At 40.6% G+C, this 19412-nt stretch overlaps 1 protein-coding gene across 1 annotated transcript in view; it reads right to left on the bottom strand.

The window, feature by feature from the left end:
• Window positions 1–16963: 16963 nt before the first annotated feature.
• The window catches only part of LOC103906503 (tyrosine 3-monooxygenase), a 33875-nt gene continuing 31426 nt past the window's right edge, over window positions 16964–19412 (bottom strand). The window contains exons 11-12 of the mRNA XM_009288418.1: window positions 18745–18878; window positions 16964–17123 (exon numbers count right to left, since the gene is read on the bottom strand). Coding sequence (XP_009286693.1) covers window positions 16964–17123; window positions 18745–18878 — 294 coding nt within the window. The remainder of the gene's footprint in view (window positions 17124–18744; window positions 18879–19412) is intronic.

Here is a 19412-nt window from a genome sequence, read left to right on the forward strand (position 1 = left end):
TATTTTTTCCATCTTGTTTTCATTAGCTTTTCTTGATGGTAGGTCAGGTTAGGTGCTTTGCCATCTCTGCTGCTTCTGTCATCTCCTAATGTCAAAACTGACTTTTACAGAGGCTGTTGTTCTTATCTTTGAGCTTTCAGAGCAATGTTTGTATGTGGGGTAGATTTTTTTTCTCTGTCTTCTCTGCTGTCTCTGCTTCTTGTCTTTTTGGTTTGTCTTTGGCTTTTGTCTTTCTGTTTTTTTGGCTCGGCTGTTCAGTAGCAGAGGCAAAGTTATTGTTAGCTCTGGCTGAGAGAAAATACAAGATGGAGAGATGCTTCTTTCTTCACAGTTTAGTTTGATGCAAGATCTTTCATTATGAGCCTGATTTTGAGTCCCACCCTGACTTTTTCAAGCTGAAATTAATCCACCTGAAATTGCACAGGCAAACTTCTATGTCAGACTACAATTTTTCAGGAAAACTTGACTGATATTAGGCAAAACATTTGGGAGATAGGAAGATACTTTTAAAAGTGGGGTGATCTCACTTTTTGGATAATATCCTAATGTTTATTTTAAAGAAATGTCATGACTCAAAACTATCTTGACCGAGAAACTCCAAATTTGGGTTACTTTGTTGTCCCTGGCAAGCATAGGTGCTTTGGACTCAGTTTGGAAGGTATAGGGGTGGGTTATAATTTAGATATTAGTAACAACAATGTCTACATACATTAGAAACACGTCGGTTTTCTGAATACCACATTGTTGCTTGTGCATTGTTTAGAAACCACATACCAACAGCCTTTGTGCTCTTTGAGCAGTATGCAGTACTATACACTCTTTAGGAAGCACATAGCCAAAGGCTACCAGATGCCTGAACAGTTGCTATTATATCCATCAAGCAGGATGTAAGAAGCACTCAGTTTGAAGCATCTTCTGATCTCCACAGGAGTTTCTACAGAGTCTGTCAACTTCATGGGCATTCTCAGGACTGTGCTGGCTGAGAAGACCCCTCAGTGCCTCTCTGGGCATATCCCAAAAGTGAAGTCTCTCACTCAATGCACCCTGCTCCTAGCCTACTGCTTGATTGTGAGTAGCTCCCTGCATTAACTATGGCTTTTAGGGAAGCATTTACATGTTTCTCTTAAGCTCAGAATGCTGAAATGTGGAAGTTCCCTAATCTAGAATTAAGTCCAAGGAAAAAGCAGTAGTTAAGAGGGCAGATGGGGATGTGGAAGTGCTTGTGGATAAAAGGGTAATCCTGAAATAATGTCATTACCTGAACTCCTCAGTTACTGGCAAATAAACATATGGAAAGTACAGAATTAGGGTAAACTGCTTCTAAACATCTTGATAGAGAAAATGACTTCGTTATGCCTGAATCTATATTCAAAGGCAGAACTTGGTCTGCCATGTAAGCTCTGCACAGCCTCTAAACATGCTGGTCCGTAATTCCTGGAGTCCTAACTCTGTTTTTTGGGGTGTTCTGCTCTTAATCAAAACTGATGTAGGTCAGGCAAGTACTTTATTAACTGGTATTAATATGGCATATACCAGGACATCTTAAGAGTGAGCTTTGGGTGAGCTTTGATTCCACTGAAACATCAAGGCAGTAGACTTGGCCTCTGGCTGCAGATGAGTGCTAGCAGGGAGAGTCTGGTCATGGGAGTGGGGAATTCAGCAGAGGCTGCAAAACTCTCCCAAGATGGCCAAAGTAGCCCTTACTAAGCTCCTTGCTGGCACAGTGAGACAGCTACTAGTGCGGAAGCAAGGCAACTTAGGTTAGGTAAGTTTACATTACAAAACCATTCTGTCTGCCATGTAAAGAACTGCTGAAATATTTCGAAATTCTTCTAATTCTTTATTCACAATGAGTCTGGGATATTGTACCACCTAGTAAAACTATAGTCCAGACTTATTCAGAGTTTAAATACTTACAGTAATTAAATCAAACTAGTGAAATCAAATCCACTTCCAAAAAAGGAGACCAACGCACCTCCAAGATACCACTTTGAATACTTCTCTTTTGAACATCCCAGTTGTCATGGGGAAAGTAGTGAAACGTGGATACGAAATGCTGTTTCTGAAATCCTCTGCAGAGCAGTGAACTGATGTGGAAAGTAAGTCGTCTTGTTGTGAAATGCATGTGTTTTGCTATTTTGGACCCAAGACCTCTGTTCCACTCTGGAGGAATGAGAAACAAATTTATTAGACTAATGAAATGGGCAATGGGTACCTCTTCAGTAGAGACCTTGTATACTCTGGTGATTAGATTTGGGATAAGTTGTCCAGGCAAAAGGTAAATGAAGCTAATAAATTTAAGTACATCTTCTGAGAAGCACTAACTACCTTTTACATTTGGGAGGGTGAATTTTTTGACAGGTTAGGATTTTCTAGAACACAGAATATATCCTTCCTCCAAAATCAGTCTCAACTGTGTTTACTGTCTCTTTCAAGCAACATCAGAAACACTTTGGGGATAAAGGATCATTTTCTAGAGAATACTTTGGTAAGACGAGGGGTCTCTAGCCAAATATGACAATAGTCAACATAGTTCCTTGTGTACTTCACAGCTAAGAAATCTTATTGGAAGTTCAAAGGATTGGATTAAATTCCTCTTGGATTTCCTGTGATAATCTCAGTTGGATCATCTGCTCTTACATGTTAGAGCTCAACAACGTCTGACTCTGTTAAGGAAAAATGACATTTATTAGACACAACTTTCCTTTACAAACCTCCCTCATCTGGCTTGGACAACACGTGTTAAAGGACTGTCTTGCAGCTAATGAGAATTTTGTATAGAGAACCAAAAAATAATATCAGATGGGAAAGAATGAACTGCATTAGCCCTTTACCTTAAAAAAAAACATGGTCATTTTGGACTTGGTTTCTCTCTCTCCCTATGTTAGAGTCCATTTAATGTATACTGCAATTTCAGATTTTGTTACCAAAGGTTAAATTCATTCTGCTTTGCATTGCTGCAGGACCTGGTTTGAAACACTCATACATTATCCAAATTCTTTACCAACATGCTTAGGAGTAGTTGCACAGAATGATCATTTTCAGCACCTGTGTGCCAGTCTGAAGGTCCAAAAGGAGGTCCATGACAAGTAATTTGGTGAAACTAAGGGTCAGAGTCCTTGGTATAGACTTGTATTTCAGGAGATGCGGTTTGTGGGTATTGAAGGATAGAATCAATCAAACCAATCAAATGGACCAATACTCCTTTTGGGCAGAGGAGTTATTCTTTGCATTTGCTCTTCATATCTTTATTGGCATCCCCCATTAGCTATTTTTTCAAGGGCATCTATACCTTGGGAAGGATGCTTTTACGTTTGTTGTGTGAAAATCTAAGTAGGCAAGTACTAAAAGTTTAGCTAATAGAGATCATCCTAGCCCCACTGATATTAAATTTACTCAGCTAAGCATCTGTTGTGGTCTATGTGAAGTCACTGGAAGTTTCGCTGTTGACTTTAGAGGACCAGATTTCACCCACTCTTTTAAATATTTAAACAACTATATTTAGGAATTGTGACCTTGGTGAGTGCTTTGAATATACCTGATAAAGGAAATAAGTTTGTAATGTGTTGTACTATGTGGTGAGAATGCATATATTGTTATTTTGTTTGGTTTAGTCTATTTTTATAGAGTACTTGAGGAGAAATCCATAAATTTGAGTAGTTTAGTCTACTAGTTAAGCAAGTATAGTGATCTCTTTTGGGCCAGAGCTTCTTGTTTCCTCTATTTCTAATGCAGAAGTTCTCCAGTAAAGATTTACCTATATGACAGAGGCAAGGTTGCTAATTCTGTCTATTAGCAGATGTGGATTTTGCTTGAGCAAGGTTAAGTGCCTGATAGTGATCTATCTTATAACTCAAACACAAGTATGGAAGAAAGTTTGTGCTGGCTTCCCTGAAAGAATGCCTTTGCTGATTTTTATAGGCTTCATCCAAAACCCAGTAAGAGAACTCTTCAGTGCCATTAGAGAGTCAGAAGCATTTCCAAGAAAAAGGAAAATTTGAAAATCTGCATTTTCAGCAGTGACTATTCCTTATTCCTCAGTTTCAAAGTTCACAAGCAGAGAATTCAAAGGAAAATTTGGAAAGAAATACAAATGAAAAGGGGCCCCAGTTTCAGGTTGTTGGTACTTTCTGCTTTTCAGACTCCTCTTTTGAAGTGTCTCCAGTCAGGCATTTGACTCGCTAGTCATTTTAGAACTCTCAGGCTCATTCTTTTCTTTTTTTCCTCATCTTTTTCTCTTTTTCTCTTCTCTTTTCTATTAAGGTCAAATCCTGCTTCTCCTGATGCCAATAATAAAACTCCCATTGATTTCAACATGAGCAGGAAATATGCAGTTTGCTATTTACCACAACCACCACAATGAATCTCTGGGAAGAATTCATTTATATTCATTCCAACGATGCCATGAAAAATGGGCTCTTGCTATTTTATCACATCCAAACTGTTGCTCTAACTCTAACATCCTAGCTGTTGCTAACAAGTCAGTGATGATTTGTAAACCAACAATTTATGGTAACCACATTCCATCCCCATTATGATGTGTGGTTTGGAAATGGAAAAGTAATCAAGACCTCCTGTTAAGAGACTTTATTTCAGTTGAATGTTTCTGTAAATAAAAGCATTTTGAAAGGATCATTGCTATATGTTTCTAACTCCAAATTGTTCATTTGATCTAGGCCCCATCTATGCCCCAAATTCCTGCCAGGCTCTGTCTGTCAGGAGCGTGAGATCCCCAATGGTGGCATGAACATACTGGCAAAACTGTTTCCATCAATATCAGTGTTTTCACTCAACTGGATAGTTTAACTAGACTGGAACAGCAGTTCCATTTCTTGGAGACAGCTATGTCCATTCCTTGGAATACTTCATAATACTTTATCAGCACACTATAAGGGTACTCTGACATAAATAAAGGCCTCCTACTACAGTTACAGTAACAAATGAAGAATTATAGTCAGATCCATGGTATGTACTAATGCCCTTGGGAACTAAGAGCCTGAGTAGTTTGTGCAACACTTTGTCTTGTTTGTAAGGATTGTGGGCAGTCACTATGACACTAAGGAGGACTTTCCAGCACTTTGATGGGAGACCACCTAGAATTACTGGTGAATAGACTCAAACAAGGGAATTTTGTTCCAGCACTAGGTTCTGGTACCAACTAGGTTGAAAACCTTCTTTTGATCTCTTTGACACTAATACATTCTGTCCTTTCAACCCTGGGTAAGAAGCCTAGCAGCCTGGGTTTGAGGTTAGAGCCACTTTGTTTGGTAACCTGCTAAAGGAGATATCAAATTATGCAGTCTAGAGAATGCCTTAGTTAATCAGCACTAACTATGATGTAATATGAAGATAGAGACCACACTAATTAGGAGATAAAGCTCTCTTCCTACCCCTTCCTCTCCAGCAAAAATCACTACTTGATTAGTTTACGTATCCCAGGATTGAGTACGAGTCACTGGGGGTAGGATGTCAGCTCAAAGGGTTTATATGAATGCTCTGATTTTCTGTTGAACAGAAGACTGACTACTAAAAATCACTCTCAAACTGACTTTTATTTTGTGACCTAAGAGTATGAAGAGGTTTTGAGCATGTATGAATCCTCATGAGGTGTTCATTAACTTGGCTATATTGTAATAACAGTATGAAAAATTAACAAATATTTCACTATTAAGTAACTTTCTAAGTAGTGATCTCCATAACATTAATGTGAAATACATATTTTAAAGGACATTTTACCTCACTTAGTACAACAGACTGAAAAATAAGACACAAATCCTGGCAAGAGAGCTAATTCACCATGGGGAACTACAGCCACAGGTCCATGATAAAAAGTGTTCATGGGCTTAACTCCAGTTTAATGTATTCCTTCACACTCCTGACCCTCTGCTGCAAGCACAATGTCTTCTCATTAGTGGCAGCACAACCATTCATGAGCCTGTGTTGTGACCTAGACCTCTGAAATTTGGTTGGAAAAAAGCAGTATGTGTAAGGGAAAGAATAATAATGTCGAAGTAGTTTCCTGATCTGTCATAGTCATGCTGTCAGGTGTGGCGGGCAGCAATGAGCAGTGGAAAGTGGGAGGAGGTTGTAGGTGGGACTGTCTGAAGCTAGCAGTCATGTTGCCAAAGGCAAAACTATAACCTAAACCGGCTTTAGAAAAGAGCCTAAATATTTCACTAAAGAGATGACCAACATATGGTCCTACAAGCTGCTAGATATGGGTTCTGGTGGGCCTTGAAAGGACAAGTTCTACCATGCCACAATTTGCAGCCAGAGAGCCTCTCAAGTGTGGGCTTAGGGGCTACTGCAGCCCAGCCATTTTCATCACCCTTGAGCAGCATTTGATAATATCTGGCCTCACCAGTTCTGGAAACAAGTCAAAATCTCAAAGCTGGGCTACATGGTTTTATCCCTACCACTCATTCTTTCCAAATAGCCCTTTTGGGCATGGAATAGATTTCTGTATCTCTTCTTTATTTTCACAAATATTTACTATCCTGGTGTATGTGTCTTTGGCCTAATATATCACGCTGTTCTTTAATTAGAAAGTTAACAAAAGGAAGAAGATTGTCAACATTCGTCCAGTAGTAGGAGTCTGTCAGGTTAACTGGGCAAAAGTTAAGCGAGCCACCATGTTTACATTAATGCTAATGCTGCGCTACCACCTTGTGGACAAAAGGTAAATAGCACTGAGCGGTTCGACACTCAGCTGTCCATATTGAAGTAAACACAGCACTGGTTGGGAAGGTGACTGTGGGTAGTCTAGCTGACAAGGACAATATAGTCCTAATCCTCCAGACTGAGCCAGTTCAGGATCTGGGCAGCCAACAGAAGCCAAACAGCTTGTGAAAATCTGCTGGAGCTCTGAAGTTTGATAGCAGGTGAAGGGTATCCTGCAAAGGGATATGACAGTCTGATTCTCCTCTAGGATGTAGAGAGAAGCAAGTAGGAATGAAATCATGTTCCTATGATACTAGAGTACCAATGCTTTTATATAGACAACTCCTCTGATCTGCCTGCTCTCAACCGCAATCCTCAGAGCTACTTGCAGCTTCCTTGTCTGTCTTCTACCTGCTAGCTCAACTGACAAGTCCTTTGGTAGTGTATTACCTTGGAGTCCCAACTCCTCCATGGTCTTCTCTCCACATGCTGGGATTACAGCAGCTCTCTTGCATTTCAATGCTGTGTTTTGGGGAAGAATAAAAATCAGAACACCACCTAAAAGTTCAGTTACTGAATATGTTATTAATAAGAATATTATTGGTAGCCTCTTCATCCCATTAGGATGAAGTGCTCTGTTGCACTTAACAGATTCCAAGAGAAAAAGGTGTATTCAAAACCTTATCTTCCTTTTCCCTAAAACTGAAAGAATCCCCCTGCAGGTCTGCACGATCAGGAGGAGGTGTACTGTCTGATGTGCCTTCTCACACATGAACTACAGAGGGATTTGAAAAACAACTGTTAATCAGACATCTTAGTTACATGCCAAAGATGATTGGCGTGGTCTGATTTGGGTCTTACATGGCTGAAGGCAAAAGCTTTTGGGAGGACTGAGCCTCCTGTTAGTCAATAGGCTAGAGATCCAGATTTATACTGATGCCAAATTCTCTCTGTGGTCTGATGTTACACAAAATCAAACTGAGGCTTTCCACATCCAGAGAACATGTCCAAAAAACCCAGTTTATTTGATATTACAGAACAAGCCTTCCTCAATTGCTCTTCTGTTAGAGTAGTTTTCTTTGCGTGGTAAATTAGGTGTCCACTGGAGCAAGCACATGAAGTTGGGTCTCTAACATGACTACAGATTCCCGTAATGGTAGGCAGTAGAATTCTTTCTGCTTTCCTTCCGTCTCACCTCCCCCATTCTCTACATTTTCCTAAGACAATTTGAGCGTTTTTTCCAGGATCGCCTCTTTCAAGCTCAAGAATGGTCCATCCTGACATGCAGAAAGCCAAGGAAAGACAGCAGGAGGCCTGCATGGATGAAACAAGGAGCTCCAGACAAACCTCGAACATAAAAAAACCCCAAAACATGCAAGAGGTGGAATTAGTTTCAGATCTCCCATAAGGAATATAGACACATTATATCATGCAGGGATGAGGTTAGGAAAACCAAAGCCCAGCTGGAGTTGAATCTGGTGAGGGATGTAAAGGGCAACAGGAAAGGCTTCTACAAGTATATCTGCAGCAAAAAACTGGGGGAAATGTAGGCATGCTGCTGCATGGGGTCATCAAAAAGGCTGAGGAACTCACTGACTTCTTGCCTGGAGAAATAGGACAACAGGAATCTCAGGAAACTCAGCAAAGTGCAAAATCTTGCACCTGAGGACGATTAGCCGCATGCACCAGGGGCAGGCTGAGGCTTGTGCTTTTCCACAAGCTGAAAAGCAGCTTGGCAGAAAAGGCCTGCTGGCCTGGGGGTACTGGTGAACAACGTTGACTATAAGCCAAGAATCTGCCCTTGAGGCAAAGATGGCCAACAGCATCCTGGGCTGCATTAGGAAGACTGTTGCAGGTAAATGGAGGAAGGTGATCCTTCCTTTCTGCTCATCACTGGTGAAACCGCATCTGGAGTGCTGCAGCCAGTGCTGGGCTCCCCAGTATAAGGACATGGACATATTGGGGCAAGTCTAATGAAGGACCATGAAGATGATTTACAGATTGGAGCATGTGACATACAGGGAGATGCTGAGAGAGCTGGGACTGTTCAGCCTGGAAAAGAGAAGGCTCAGTGGGATCTTATCAATGTGTATAAATACCTGATGGGGAGAGTAAAGAAGGTAGAGACAGACCCTTCTCAGCAGTATCCTGTGAAAGGATAAGAGGCAATGGGCACAAATTCAAATACAGGAAATTCCATTTAAATATAAAAAGCCTTTTTTACTGTGAGAGTGGTCAAACACTAGAACAGGTTGCCCAGAGAGCTTGTGGAGTCTCTGTCCTTGGAGATGTTCAAAGCCTGACTGGACACAATACTGAGCAACCTGCTCTAGTTGATCCTGCTCTGAGCAGGGTGTTGGACTAGACAATTTCCAGAGGTCCCTTCCAGCCTCTGTGATTCTGTTCAGTAACATATTCATTATTCCAGACACGGTTCTGACAGGAGCAATGCTCCTGTGTACAGCTTCTTGTTCCCTTTTTGGCAGAGAGAGGAAAAACATTTCTATCTTTTGATTCTGCTCTCAGGATAACATTCAGCCCACAGGTATTGTGGGACACGGGTAAGTCCTCGTACTCTCTTCAGCACTTTTCCCTGCCCTACTTCTCCTGTTGCCCAAAGAAACTTATTGAAGCATCACAGCTCCCTTCTGGCCCCAGCTTCTGTCTTACAAGGAGATGGGGAAAACCAAAGTATATATATTATTTTTTGGTGTGGCAGAAGCACAGGATAAGCTTAGGGCATGAGGGGCAGTAAATGCACTGCAGGTGCTCTTCCACTCCAGCTCTATAGAAGAGTGGTCCTTTAATTCAGGATTAGATCCTTCACCCCTTGCTCTGCCTCAAGCACAGCAAAATTGCTACACAGGACTATCATGAATCTAGGACTCTCTCCCGTTTATGCTCACCTGCTGTCCTTTTGCTCCTCTTTTCCACTGACCAATACTGTGAAATAGCAGACATGCCATGGAGAAATGGGTTGTGTACCAAAGACCTTAATCTTACAGACGTATTAATTTCATCTACCGAGATCTTGCTAGTGAAAGATTTTCATGTCATGCAGAAAATAACAACTTCTTTACTGAGGGTGGAAGTCTGGTAATGTGACAAATGCTGAATCTGTTTCTCTGGAGAGAAATTGCTAGCAGAAGACTCTGCGATGGTGTTGTAGGAGGAATTCGGAGCAAAACAGTTCTTGCTGGGTTTTGTTGGTGCCCTCGGCTATGAGAGTACATTCTTCTTCACTTCTCTGAATTGGGTTCCTTATGTAAAAAAATATTTCTTCTTGCTCCATGTTTCCTAAATTACATAATTTACCTTACTCTGTCTTGCACACAAATATAAACAGGATTCCATAATCTCAAAACTGATCTATTAGAAAGTACAAAACCTGAAATTCCTTTCCTGAATTCTCAGGCAACATAGTGGGCTATGTAGCATAGCCTAAGATAGCTCTTCTGAAACTGGTGGTGTAATACCATTTTACATCAGCTTAGGATGCAGAGCTAAGCCATCAGTGGGAATCATACTGTGCCCGACAGTCCTCTGTAATAACTTCAGTTTCTTCAGCTGTTAGTCAGCACCTAAAGGCTTTAGTAAACTGCTAGAATGCGAAGAACAATTTGCAGAAATTACTCAGGAAAGTCGTTGTACAGCCCATCTTTGCCATTTAAGTAGTAAGAGTGAGGTGTTCTCTAGTTTTCTGCATAATGACATCATTGTTTCTTTGCTTCATGTTTTCAGTCTGGTTCCTGACTGGTCCTGATATGGACAAATAGAGATGTCAAGGCAATAGGAAAGTCAATTTTCTGCACCCAAATTTCTTTTTTTATCTATCTTTAACTCCATTTAACCAAGTAAGATAGCAGTGCAGAAACTAATGATGTATCACAAAGTACTGAGAAAATGTGCTGGAATGTTTGGCCACAACCCAAACAGGCAATATCCTCATAAAGCCATTACCACATTAGTGATGGGGTGGAATTATTACCAAACTGTATGCACTTGATAGCACTATTGGATGATACATTTGTAATAGAAAGCCCATTCTGGTAACCTTTGACTTGTTTCCTGCCCAGGGATAAAAATTGGTAATTGGAAGAAAGTTACAACAAGCAACAGTGCCTAGCAAGTTTCATTTACGAAACTCCTTCCTCCTCAAGCTCCCTGCAGCTAACACAATGTTTCATAATGGGGGCTAAAATTCAGATTCGGTTACAAAGCCTGCCTTTGTAGGACATTAGAGACATAAGAATCGAGTGAAATAATTTTGTTTACTCAGATTTAAACAAAGAAATATGAACTAATGCAAGAGTCAGAACCAAATTGAAATGTCTGAAGTACAAGACTTAAACACTGTACAAAATTCATATCATCATCCAACACACATTCCATTTCTAACCCATCAGTTTTGGGATTCATTCAGGAAATACTTAAAAACAGGCCTTTTTTTCTTTTTTTACGGGTTCTATTGAGAATGTTTCTAACACTCTTTTACAAAACATAATGATGATCATCTGTGTCATCTTGTGAGATGTTTTTGAAAGACAGCATTTGTTAATTAACAAATTAATAGATATTTTCCTTCTATGAGTTCATTATAATTGTCTATTTATGTCAGAGTATTTGAAGTGTGCCAGTCTACCACTTCAAGGAATATTTCTATAATACTGATAGTTGGGGGTTTTTTTCTCTGTCAGTAAATATAAGAGGAAAGTACTAAATGCTGCACAGTGATATGACTGTAAATGGATCCTTTATTTTTACTTCCACATTTTAGCTATTAGCCTGCTCAACAGAAATTTTGCTGTTGGTTCAGAGTCTGTAAGTGGGATCAGTCAAACTGGCTTCACTAAAGTCAACAGTGTATCCTGCTTTATTGCACGCCATGCTCAAACTCCACAACTTCAGCGACAGCTGAAATAGGGCACATAATTGTAAATGGTATCCAAAATTGTTACAAAGCAGCCAGTTCAGATACTGAACTTCCAAACTGGAGGATTTTTCTAGTTACTGTACCTGACAGGTGTTATGTGCTATGTTTTATATTTAGTAGTTTATGTTTAACTCTATTATGGGTAATTTTGTGAAAGACGTACCTTGAAGACTAACACTACTGGTTGTGGATGGGGGTAGAGATTTGGTTTGGATACATCAAGCGGTAGCTGTCATCTCTTTTACCCAAATGTAACCATTTTGCCAGGTCTTAATTGCCTTCAGCAAGGGCCAGGTTTAAGTTTCAGAGAGTCCATTTGTTGCTCAAGTTCCACCCAAAACCCTGGGAAAACAATATTGAACTTCCTCATGTTCAGTGACCTAATTTTCCCCATTTGCAAACACAAGTCAAAAGGATCAATAAATAACATTTTAAATAAATGGAAAAAAGAAAACTCTTGACAAACTAGTTGAGCAGGGTAGAAGACAGCACCTAGCATGCAGCTATAGCAATAACAATTTTACAGTTTTCTGCTGGAGGGGCAGAGCTTGGCCAGCTGTTCGCTTTCCCCTCCTAAGGTAGCCTTCGCTCAAAATATAGGACTTTTGTGTCTTGCAGGGCAGCAAGACCAGGCCTTGGCCTGGTCAGCTTCAGCTTTCCCACACCATGTAAAATCTCTTTCCCAAAGACCCCCTTTCTACTTTCTAACCTTTGTACCCCATGCTGAAAGTAAATGCCTTTATCTAAGGCTAACACTCCTCAGGCACAGTTAAAAAGTCTTAACTGACCGCGAGTCCTCTACACTCTTACAGGTACAAACTTTCCTCCTTCATGCTAAAAAGCTCCCTTTCAAACAGAAATGTTTCTCAAATATAATGAAACAGCATATGCAAAACAAATATGTTTTAGGCCTATCTACCGGTCCTTTCCATTCCTTGTCCCTTTGCTCTGCCAGTTGTCAGCCAGACTCCTTTTCTAGTCTGACTTTCTTTCCCCTGAGGAATTCTTGTGGTGGGAGAGAGTGCCAGAGATTTGCTTTCACTTTGGGCCTCAGCCACCAGCATTACCCAAAGTTAATGTATATTTAATACGATACAGCCAGTAACCCTTTCTGCCAACCTCTGATCATGCGCCAGCTGAAGAATGCTGCAAAGTAATGTCCTCTAACTAAATCTCAAAGCCCACGTATAAACTCCTGATTAGTGGTGGGTGAGATTACTAGGGATGTATGTATATACCCCTCTGTTTCTTTGCCAGCTGGAATTTCTCCATGCTGTAAGATATCTACAGAAGCAGGCTCTAGAGAACCTTCTGTTTTTGCAGTATGTGCATAAGGCAAAGCTACCGGAGGGTTTTTCCTGGTAGCTTCATTTCCTGCCTCAAGCAATCATGTAACATTTCTGTGTGTGGTTAATTGATGGTCATGATTTACTGGGTATGTTATGGCATTTCAGTGGTGGGTGTAAGGTGATCTTCATGTGTGTAGTTGTACATGGAACAATTTAATGTTTTAGGTTTCTTCAGGAATACACTATCATTTCCATGGAAGTTTGGGGGTTTTTTGTTTGCTTCTTCCTTCATGGATCAGGAGAGAGAAGGAGGACTGAGTGTAATGAAGTCTCCTTTCTTGGAAGGTCTTTTTTTTTTCCTTTTTTCTTTTTCCTTTCCTCTGGTATTTCTTTAATTGGTTAAGTAATGTTTACATTCACCAGGTAGTATAAAGGTTGAAATGTTAAGGGAATGAGAGGGAAGTGATTGAGAAGGCCTTTCTGAGAATGACAGCTCTGCCTTGTAATACAATACTATTTCTCATGGGAGTGGGTGGGAGGCCTGCCTAAATTTCCTCTTCCTGTCCTGCCAAATTCCCCAAATTGCATAACTCTCTATTCTCCTTACACAGTGGTACCCTTGGCATCCCTAGTAAATCTGCAGGGAAGCAGTGAAGCAGCTGGAGGCTTGAAGGTGGACCAAAATTGGTAGGGGACAGACTTGGTTAGCCAAAAAACAAAACAAACCCAAACCCACGAACTGAATTTACTAACTCTCCCATGTATAACAGAACAACACAATACAGATTTAATAACATATACTATTTTGTTCTAAATGCACTCCATCTAGGAAAAATAAGTTTATCGGGATAAGCAAAGGACCCATGGGGAGTTCATCAGTTCAGTTTCAAGTCACAAGATGTGTTTTACTTGGCTTTGGAGCCTTCTTGTGCAAGATTAATGTGAAACTGCTGAAATGCAAACTGACAAAAAGACATATTTTTACTGGTTGGTGCTTTTTCCTCTGTGCCGTTATTTTCATCAGGAGGCCCCATCACTGCCTTCCCCATCACCCCTGCCTTAGACTGACAGGAGTATGAGGTACTTCTTGGCTTCTGGAAATGAAAGAATGAATATTGGAAGAGCAGCATGACCAGTGTACCTTGTAAGGATGTAACCCTGAAGGCTTTTGCTTTGTCACTACACTGAATCAGAAGGGAAGAATTTGGACCTCCTTAGAGGGGAGTGTCGAACATGGCTATTCTGGGGTAGGTTTCGCCTGAGTAAGGAGGGAGAGATTTGCCTCCTTTGGAAAAATGTTTATGCTTCTTAAAAGTTCAAGTAGCCAAATTCATTACTTTTGAAGCTTTGCTAAGCTTCACTGGAGCCTACCCTAGCCGTGTATGCTGGCTGTCTGTCATTAAGACAATAAAAAAGCACTTACACCCGCAGAGGTTTTGATAATCCTGCTCTTATTGTCTATGTACAGCACCTTAAATAGGCTCAGTACTCTCGCTGGGATTGCTCGAGAGATCAGGTACTACTCAACGTGTGTAAGGGTGGGAGAATCTGGCTCCAAATGGTTTCTTTTTCTCTCCTTGCTACAGGAACTGGAAAAGACAAGGGTGTGTGGGCGGGCCTGGAGTCCCTCCAAGGAAAGTGTGAGGCCTTGGGCAAAACAAATCCATCAGGTCTCTCATTTCTTCCAAATATAGGTCTGTTCTGAGCAATAGCCAAACTCAAGTTTAAACTCCACATTCAACCGTTTCAGAGGGAATACATGAAAAAGACCCTATGGCCTACAGAGTCCATCTATAGAAAATATTTTGATAGCTCTTCCGCTCTGGCATTATCTTCCACTTAAAAAGAAAGAAAAAGAAAACACACAAAACTGGAGCACATGGTTCAATTTTCACTGTAAAACAACTGATTGATGAAAATAATACTTTTGAAAACAATCTGTTGTGAGCTATCAAGCATTTTTTGCCTATGCACCAATTGGCAGGAAGTAGACAGATAAATTATTACAATATGTAACAAAGCAAATTGCTCTGAAGAGAAATGGTATTTGTGTGTGTGTGTATGAGCAGGATAAGTAGAATTAAATCCATAAAAGTTTGCTGAAAGATCATCCTCCATCGCAGCAGAAATATACTGGAAGCAAAGGAACTCACTTCAGCTCTGTCCCGGTCTGAATCTCTAGCAAAACAGGGTTTATGATATGCAAGTGTTCTCCTGGAGTAGAATAGAAGAATCCTGGACTTAAATGAAAAAAAAGAAAGAACTTGGGATGTTCCTGCTGTTGAGAGGAAGGAGTCTCAGAGCCATTTTTGCCAAGATACTTCCAAATTTTTCAGGCATCACCACATTTTAATAAAATGGAGCAGTTGCAGCAGCTCCCCAGATCTTGAATACTCCATTACTGCCCATGGGAAAATTTTCTGAAGTGCTTATAGACATGAAGATTTAAGAGACAAAATCCCATTAACTTTCAATAAGACAGTTTCTTTAGAGCCTGGCACATGGACAAATTACAGTGAGATAAGCTCTGTATGAAGTAACAGCATGTGAATTGCTCTGTTGTGACTTTCTGTGTGCATGCTCGTATCCCACAGTGACCAGTTAAGGCAGAGATGATGACTCCTTTTCCATCAAGAGCCAAACCACCTCACATTTACCTCAGAGTTCAGACCATGTACACTGACAGTTACTGGATAGCAGTGGACAAGCTTGCTGTCTGCCACGTGCTAAATATACTTTTGAAAAAATAAGTAGAGCTTCTAAGCTGTGCAGGATAAATCTGCCTTGACATTTGTGGATCACTGTCACCCAGCTTGAGCCATGAGATCCACACTGCCCCTGCCTATGCCATACCTGTAACCTGCATCGACCCCATCTGTTTGCACTGCTGCTAAGAGGAGAGGGAATCCTTCTAGGCATGACCCTCGTCTTCCTTTCCTGAACTAGTCTGTACTTGTGGATGGTAGAGGAAGGAAGGGGACACGAAGAGCATGAAAGTCTGGAAAAGGCAATTATGGGATTGATTCTGGGAAATGCGACCTGCAGACTGTAGATAAATTTCAGACACATCTCAGAGAGCAACTGGACAGGGAGGCAAGATGAGTTGGAGCACATATCTGATATTGTTTCCATAGCAAGGCTATATGGCTGCTAGTAGTTGATCTTAGGTTTTCCACTAGATGTTCCATAGATTTGGCCTTTTGGTTATTACTACAATCATTGTGACATCAATAAGAAACAAAGATTTTTAAAAGTCTCCAGGAGTATCCGAATCCCATGAAGAAACAATGGGATTCTATTTCTTAAAGGCTTCTTTGAAAATCCTTCCTTACACCCAAATTTCTATCCCAGAATCCAAATTTCCCTTTCAAATTAAGCATCTTTGTATGTGACAGAGCCAGAGTATCATGGGCCTATTGTTTTCTGCCTTTTTTTAGCCAAGGGACAAATATTCTGTGATCTCAAATATGACAGGAAATTATTTTGCCATATTTGGAGGCTACTGAATGAGATGAGTGTCTAAAAAATAAATAGTGAGCAGAAGTAAAGGGTTCCTCTTACAAACTCTTGCATTGCACATTGTAAGGGAACCATTCATAGTTTGTGAGCACAATAGCTGGTAGTAATTGCTAGCAGAAATGAGCTAGCTGCAAGGACTGCTAACTGTAGGCAGCTAGCCAACCTAAAAGATTGTGATCATGTCATTTAAGCAGCAAGTGAAAGACTGTGTGGCTGAAGAGTTACTGGGCTATTTTGTGACAGATAACCTGAAAAGGTGGCAGGTGAATAAAAAACCCGTAAGAGTCCGATAGTAACAGATAAATACACTCCAAACAGCTGTAGCTCATATCACCTACCAAAAATTGGAGTAATTTGGTCTTGTTTGTCATTGAAACATAGTCAATAGGAACTCCTTAATGTTACTAAGTCAGCAGCCTAAATTACACTGAAAAGATTAGCTTGACAGAGCTGTTTTGTGGGTTAAAGATTTTGCATGCAACTACAACTTCATCACTAAATCTTCAAGTGCTGGAATCGTCTACAAGTATCTCAGTGCCAGGTGAGATGTACTGCTGTAGTTTTAAGAGAGGTTTTCAAGGGCCAAGCAGAGGTTTTTCAGTTCCTCTTTCATTTGATGGAGTGCCCTCTTGACTTTCTGAGGTGTGTTCATAACCTCTATGTTGCTGGTGAATGGGTCATAGTGCAGAGAAAAAGGCTTCTTGATCTTCATCGCGTAGTTTCTGTGGGGGAAGAAGACAGAGCTGCTATTTCAGAAGCCATTTCTCTAAGTGTAAAACCTACATACTGCATTTCTCAGTATGTAGGCATGGACTACTATTCCTCAGCATGTGGGCTATGGAGCAGAGGCTGCTGTGACACCTCCTCACTGTTACTCGTTAACGTTGTCTGGTGCAGTACATCCTCCCCACGGCTGAACTACTTGCAGCCCAAAAGATCTGCAGTGCCTGCTTTTCAGCATGGCTGGCTCAGACCCGTCTGTGCTCTTACAGCTCTACATTAACACAATTCAGAGTTATTACAACCACAAGCTGAGGAATGCAGGAACACAGCATGTCTGCCGCCTTCACTTCCAAGAAATAACCTGGAGTAGCTCTTTCTGAGTAAAATTCTAAAACCCTGTCGATACTAGGCATCCTGGGCTATTTTGCTGTCTCTATTAAAAGAAAAAACATGATTGCTTGCCATTTTCGACAATGTTTCCATTAAGTACATGCTGGTAGGAACCCCCTGTACTGATGTTGCCTTATGTTTTCCGTTCTGACAGATTCCTGTGCCTTTGGTTATTTTGAGCAGCTTTGGCTGTGCAACTATCTTGAAAAAATGTATGAAAAAGCTTCAAGTCTGAGAACGGTGTATTCCTTGTCCTTGTAAGTTCTTTTCAGGTTTGCCTGAGTCAAATGCTCTTGAAAGTCCTCTCTCTTCCACCAGTGAGTTCTCAGCCACGTTTTTACATGCATTAATAATTTAATGTGAACCTTCAAATTTAAAATGAGGGGCCTAATTTGCCATTGCTATAACCCCAGCAGACAGTGCTTCTGGGGAAGAGGTGGCAGGAGTAGGGAAAAAGTCTGGCCCAGGTTCTCTTCCTCTAATAAATTCCTCATTTCAGCTCCTACAAGTTCCCCAGTAGCTCCACAGCCAGCCTCCTGCCTCCAGCCAGAATTGGTCATGTTGTTCTAACTGTTGGAGATGAAGGCCAGAATTTAAACCCTGCTTACTTTAAAAAAAAAAATTGTTTAAAAATCCTTACTGCATTACATAACACAGTCAAAGAAATGCATTTAGAAACACCTCAAGCTAATTTGAAATAATGTTACTTAGGTTGCAGTCAGCTACTTTGTAGAAATTAGATTGCCTGTGAATGCTGATTCTGCATTCTTGTACAGATATAATCAGAAGAGAAAGGCAATCTTGTTTTTAAGCCCCCTGCTGATCCATGTTAATTCCTGAGTCTGTTATAAAATTTCCGTTTGACCTTGGGTAAATCAGTTCTTCACGACCTCCTATTTGTACGGACTAGCACATAGGCGCCCCAACTGTGGGATTGCGCTCTACTCTCATTATTCAGTTACAGCATTTACTTCAGAAGTTGCTAAAATGAGGCATTGCTAAGATGAAGCATGGGACAGGGCATAACAATATATAGTTATGATTTTCTATGAAGCTTTTCTGAGATAAACAGTCTCATGTTTAAATTTGTTGTAAAAAAGCCACTGTGCAGATGAAGTGTGCAGTGAGATAGCCTGACATGGTTATTGCAGTAGTGGTAGATGTATTTGAGATTAGGATTCAAGCCGGTGTGCCCCCCTCAATGAAAATACCCACAAACACTTTACTTACTGAAGCTTGGCCTTGGCATCTTCCAAATTTTCTACTATGAAATAGACAGGCTGGAAAGCTTGATCCTGATAGGGGTGAACTGCAGCCATTTCTGGATCAAAAGGCTTGTACTCTGGCTCGTTTGATAAAGCATACTTTGTAATGGGAACAACACAGGTTAGAGCAGGTGAATGAACATAGCAAGAATTAATGCCTACTGGGCTGTGAAATGCTCTTTGTGGAATAGTTAAAGGTAATATCAAGTTCTGTTCTTTCACAGGTGAAAGCTGCTTTTCATAATTAGCAGTTAATAAACCATAAATAATTTTTAAAAATAAGAAAAAAAAAAAAAGAAAGATCTATTTCCTGTATTACAGTGATGTACGATTGGGTACCATAACCACGTTCTCAGACAGGAAGGGGAAAGTTTATGCCACCCCAAAAAACCTGAATATCTAGAAGAAAAAATAATATCATGCTGCTTTTTTCAACTTGTATCATAGAAGATTCACGGTCCTGTGCAACACTACTTCAAAGTCCCCAGCCCATGTCAAAAATCTCACATTTCCTGCTGCACTGAAGAACAGACAGAATGCTCCTGGTATTTTCTGCACAGCTCCCATGCCAGTTAAGCAGCCTAAAAGCTTCCCTGAAACCCAAGATATAAATATGCACTATACTCTGTGTGT

This window comes from Aptenodytes forsteri, unplaced genomic scaffold (genome assembly GCF_000699145.1).
Source record: "Aptenodytes forsteri isolate BGI_AS27 unplaced genomic scaffold, ASM69914v1 Scaffold56, whole genome shotgun sequence".
Lineage (NCBI taxonomy): Eukaryota > Metazoa > Chordata > Aves > Sphenisciformes > Spheniscidae > Aptenodytes > Aptenodytes forsteri.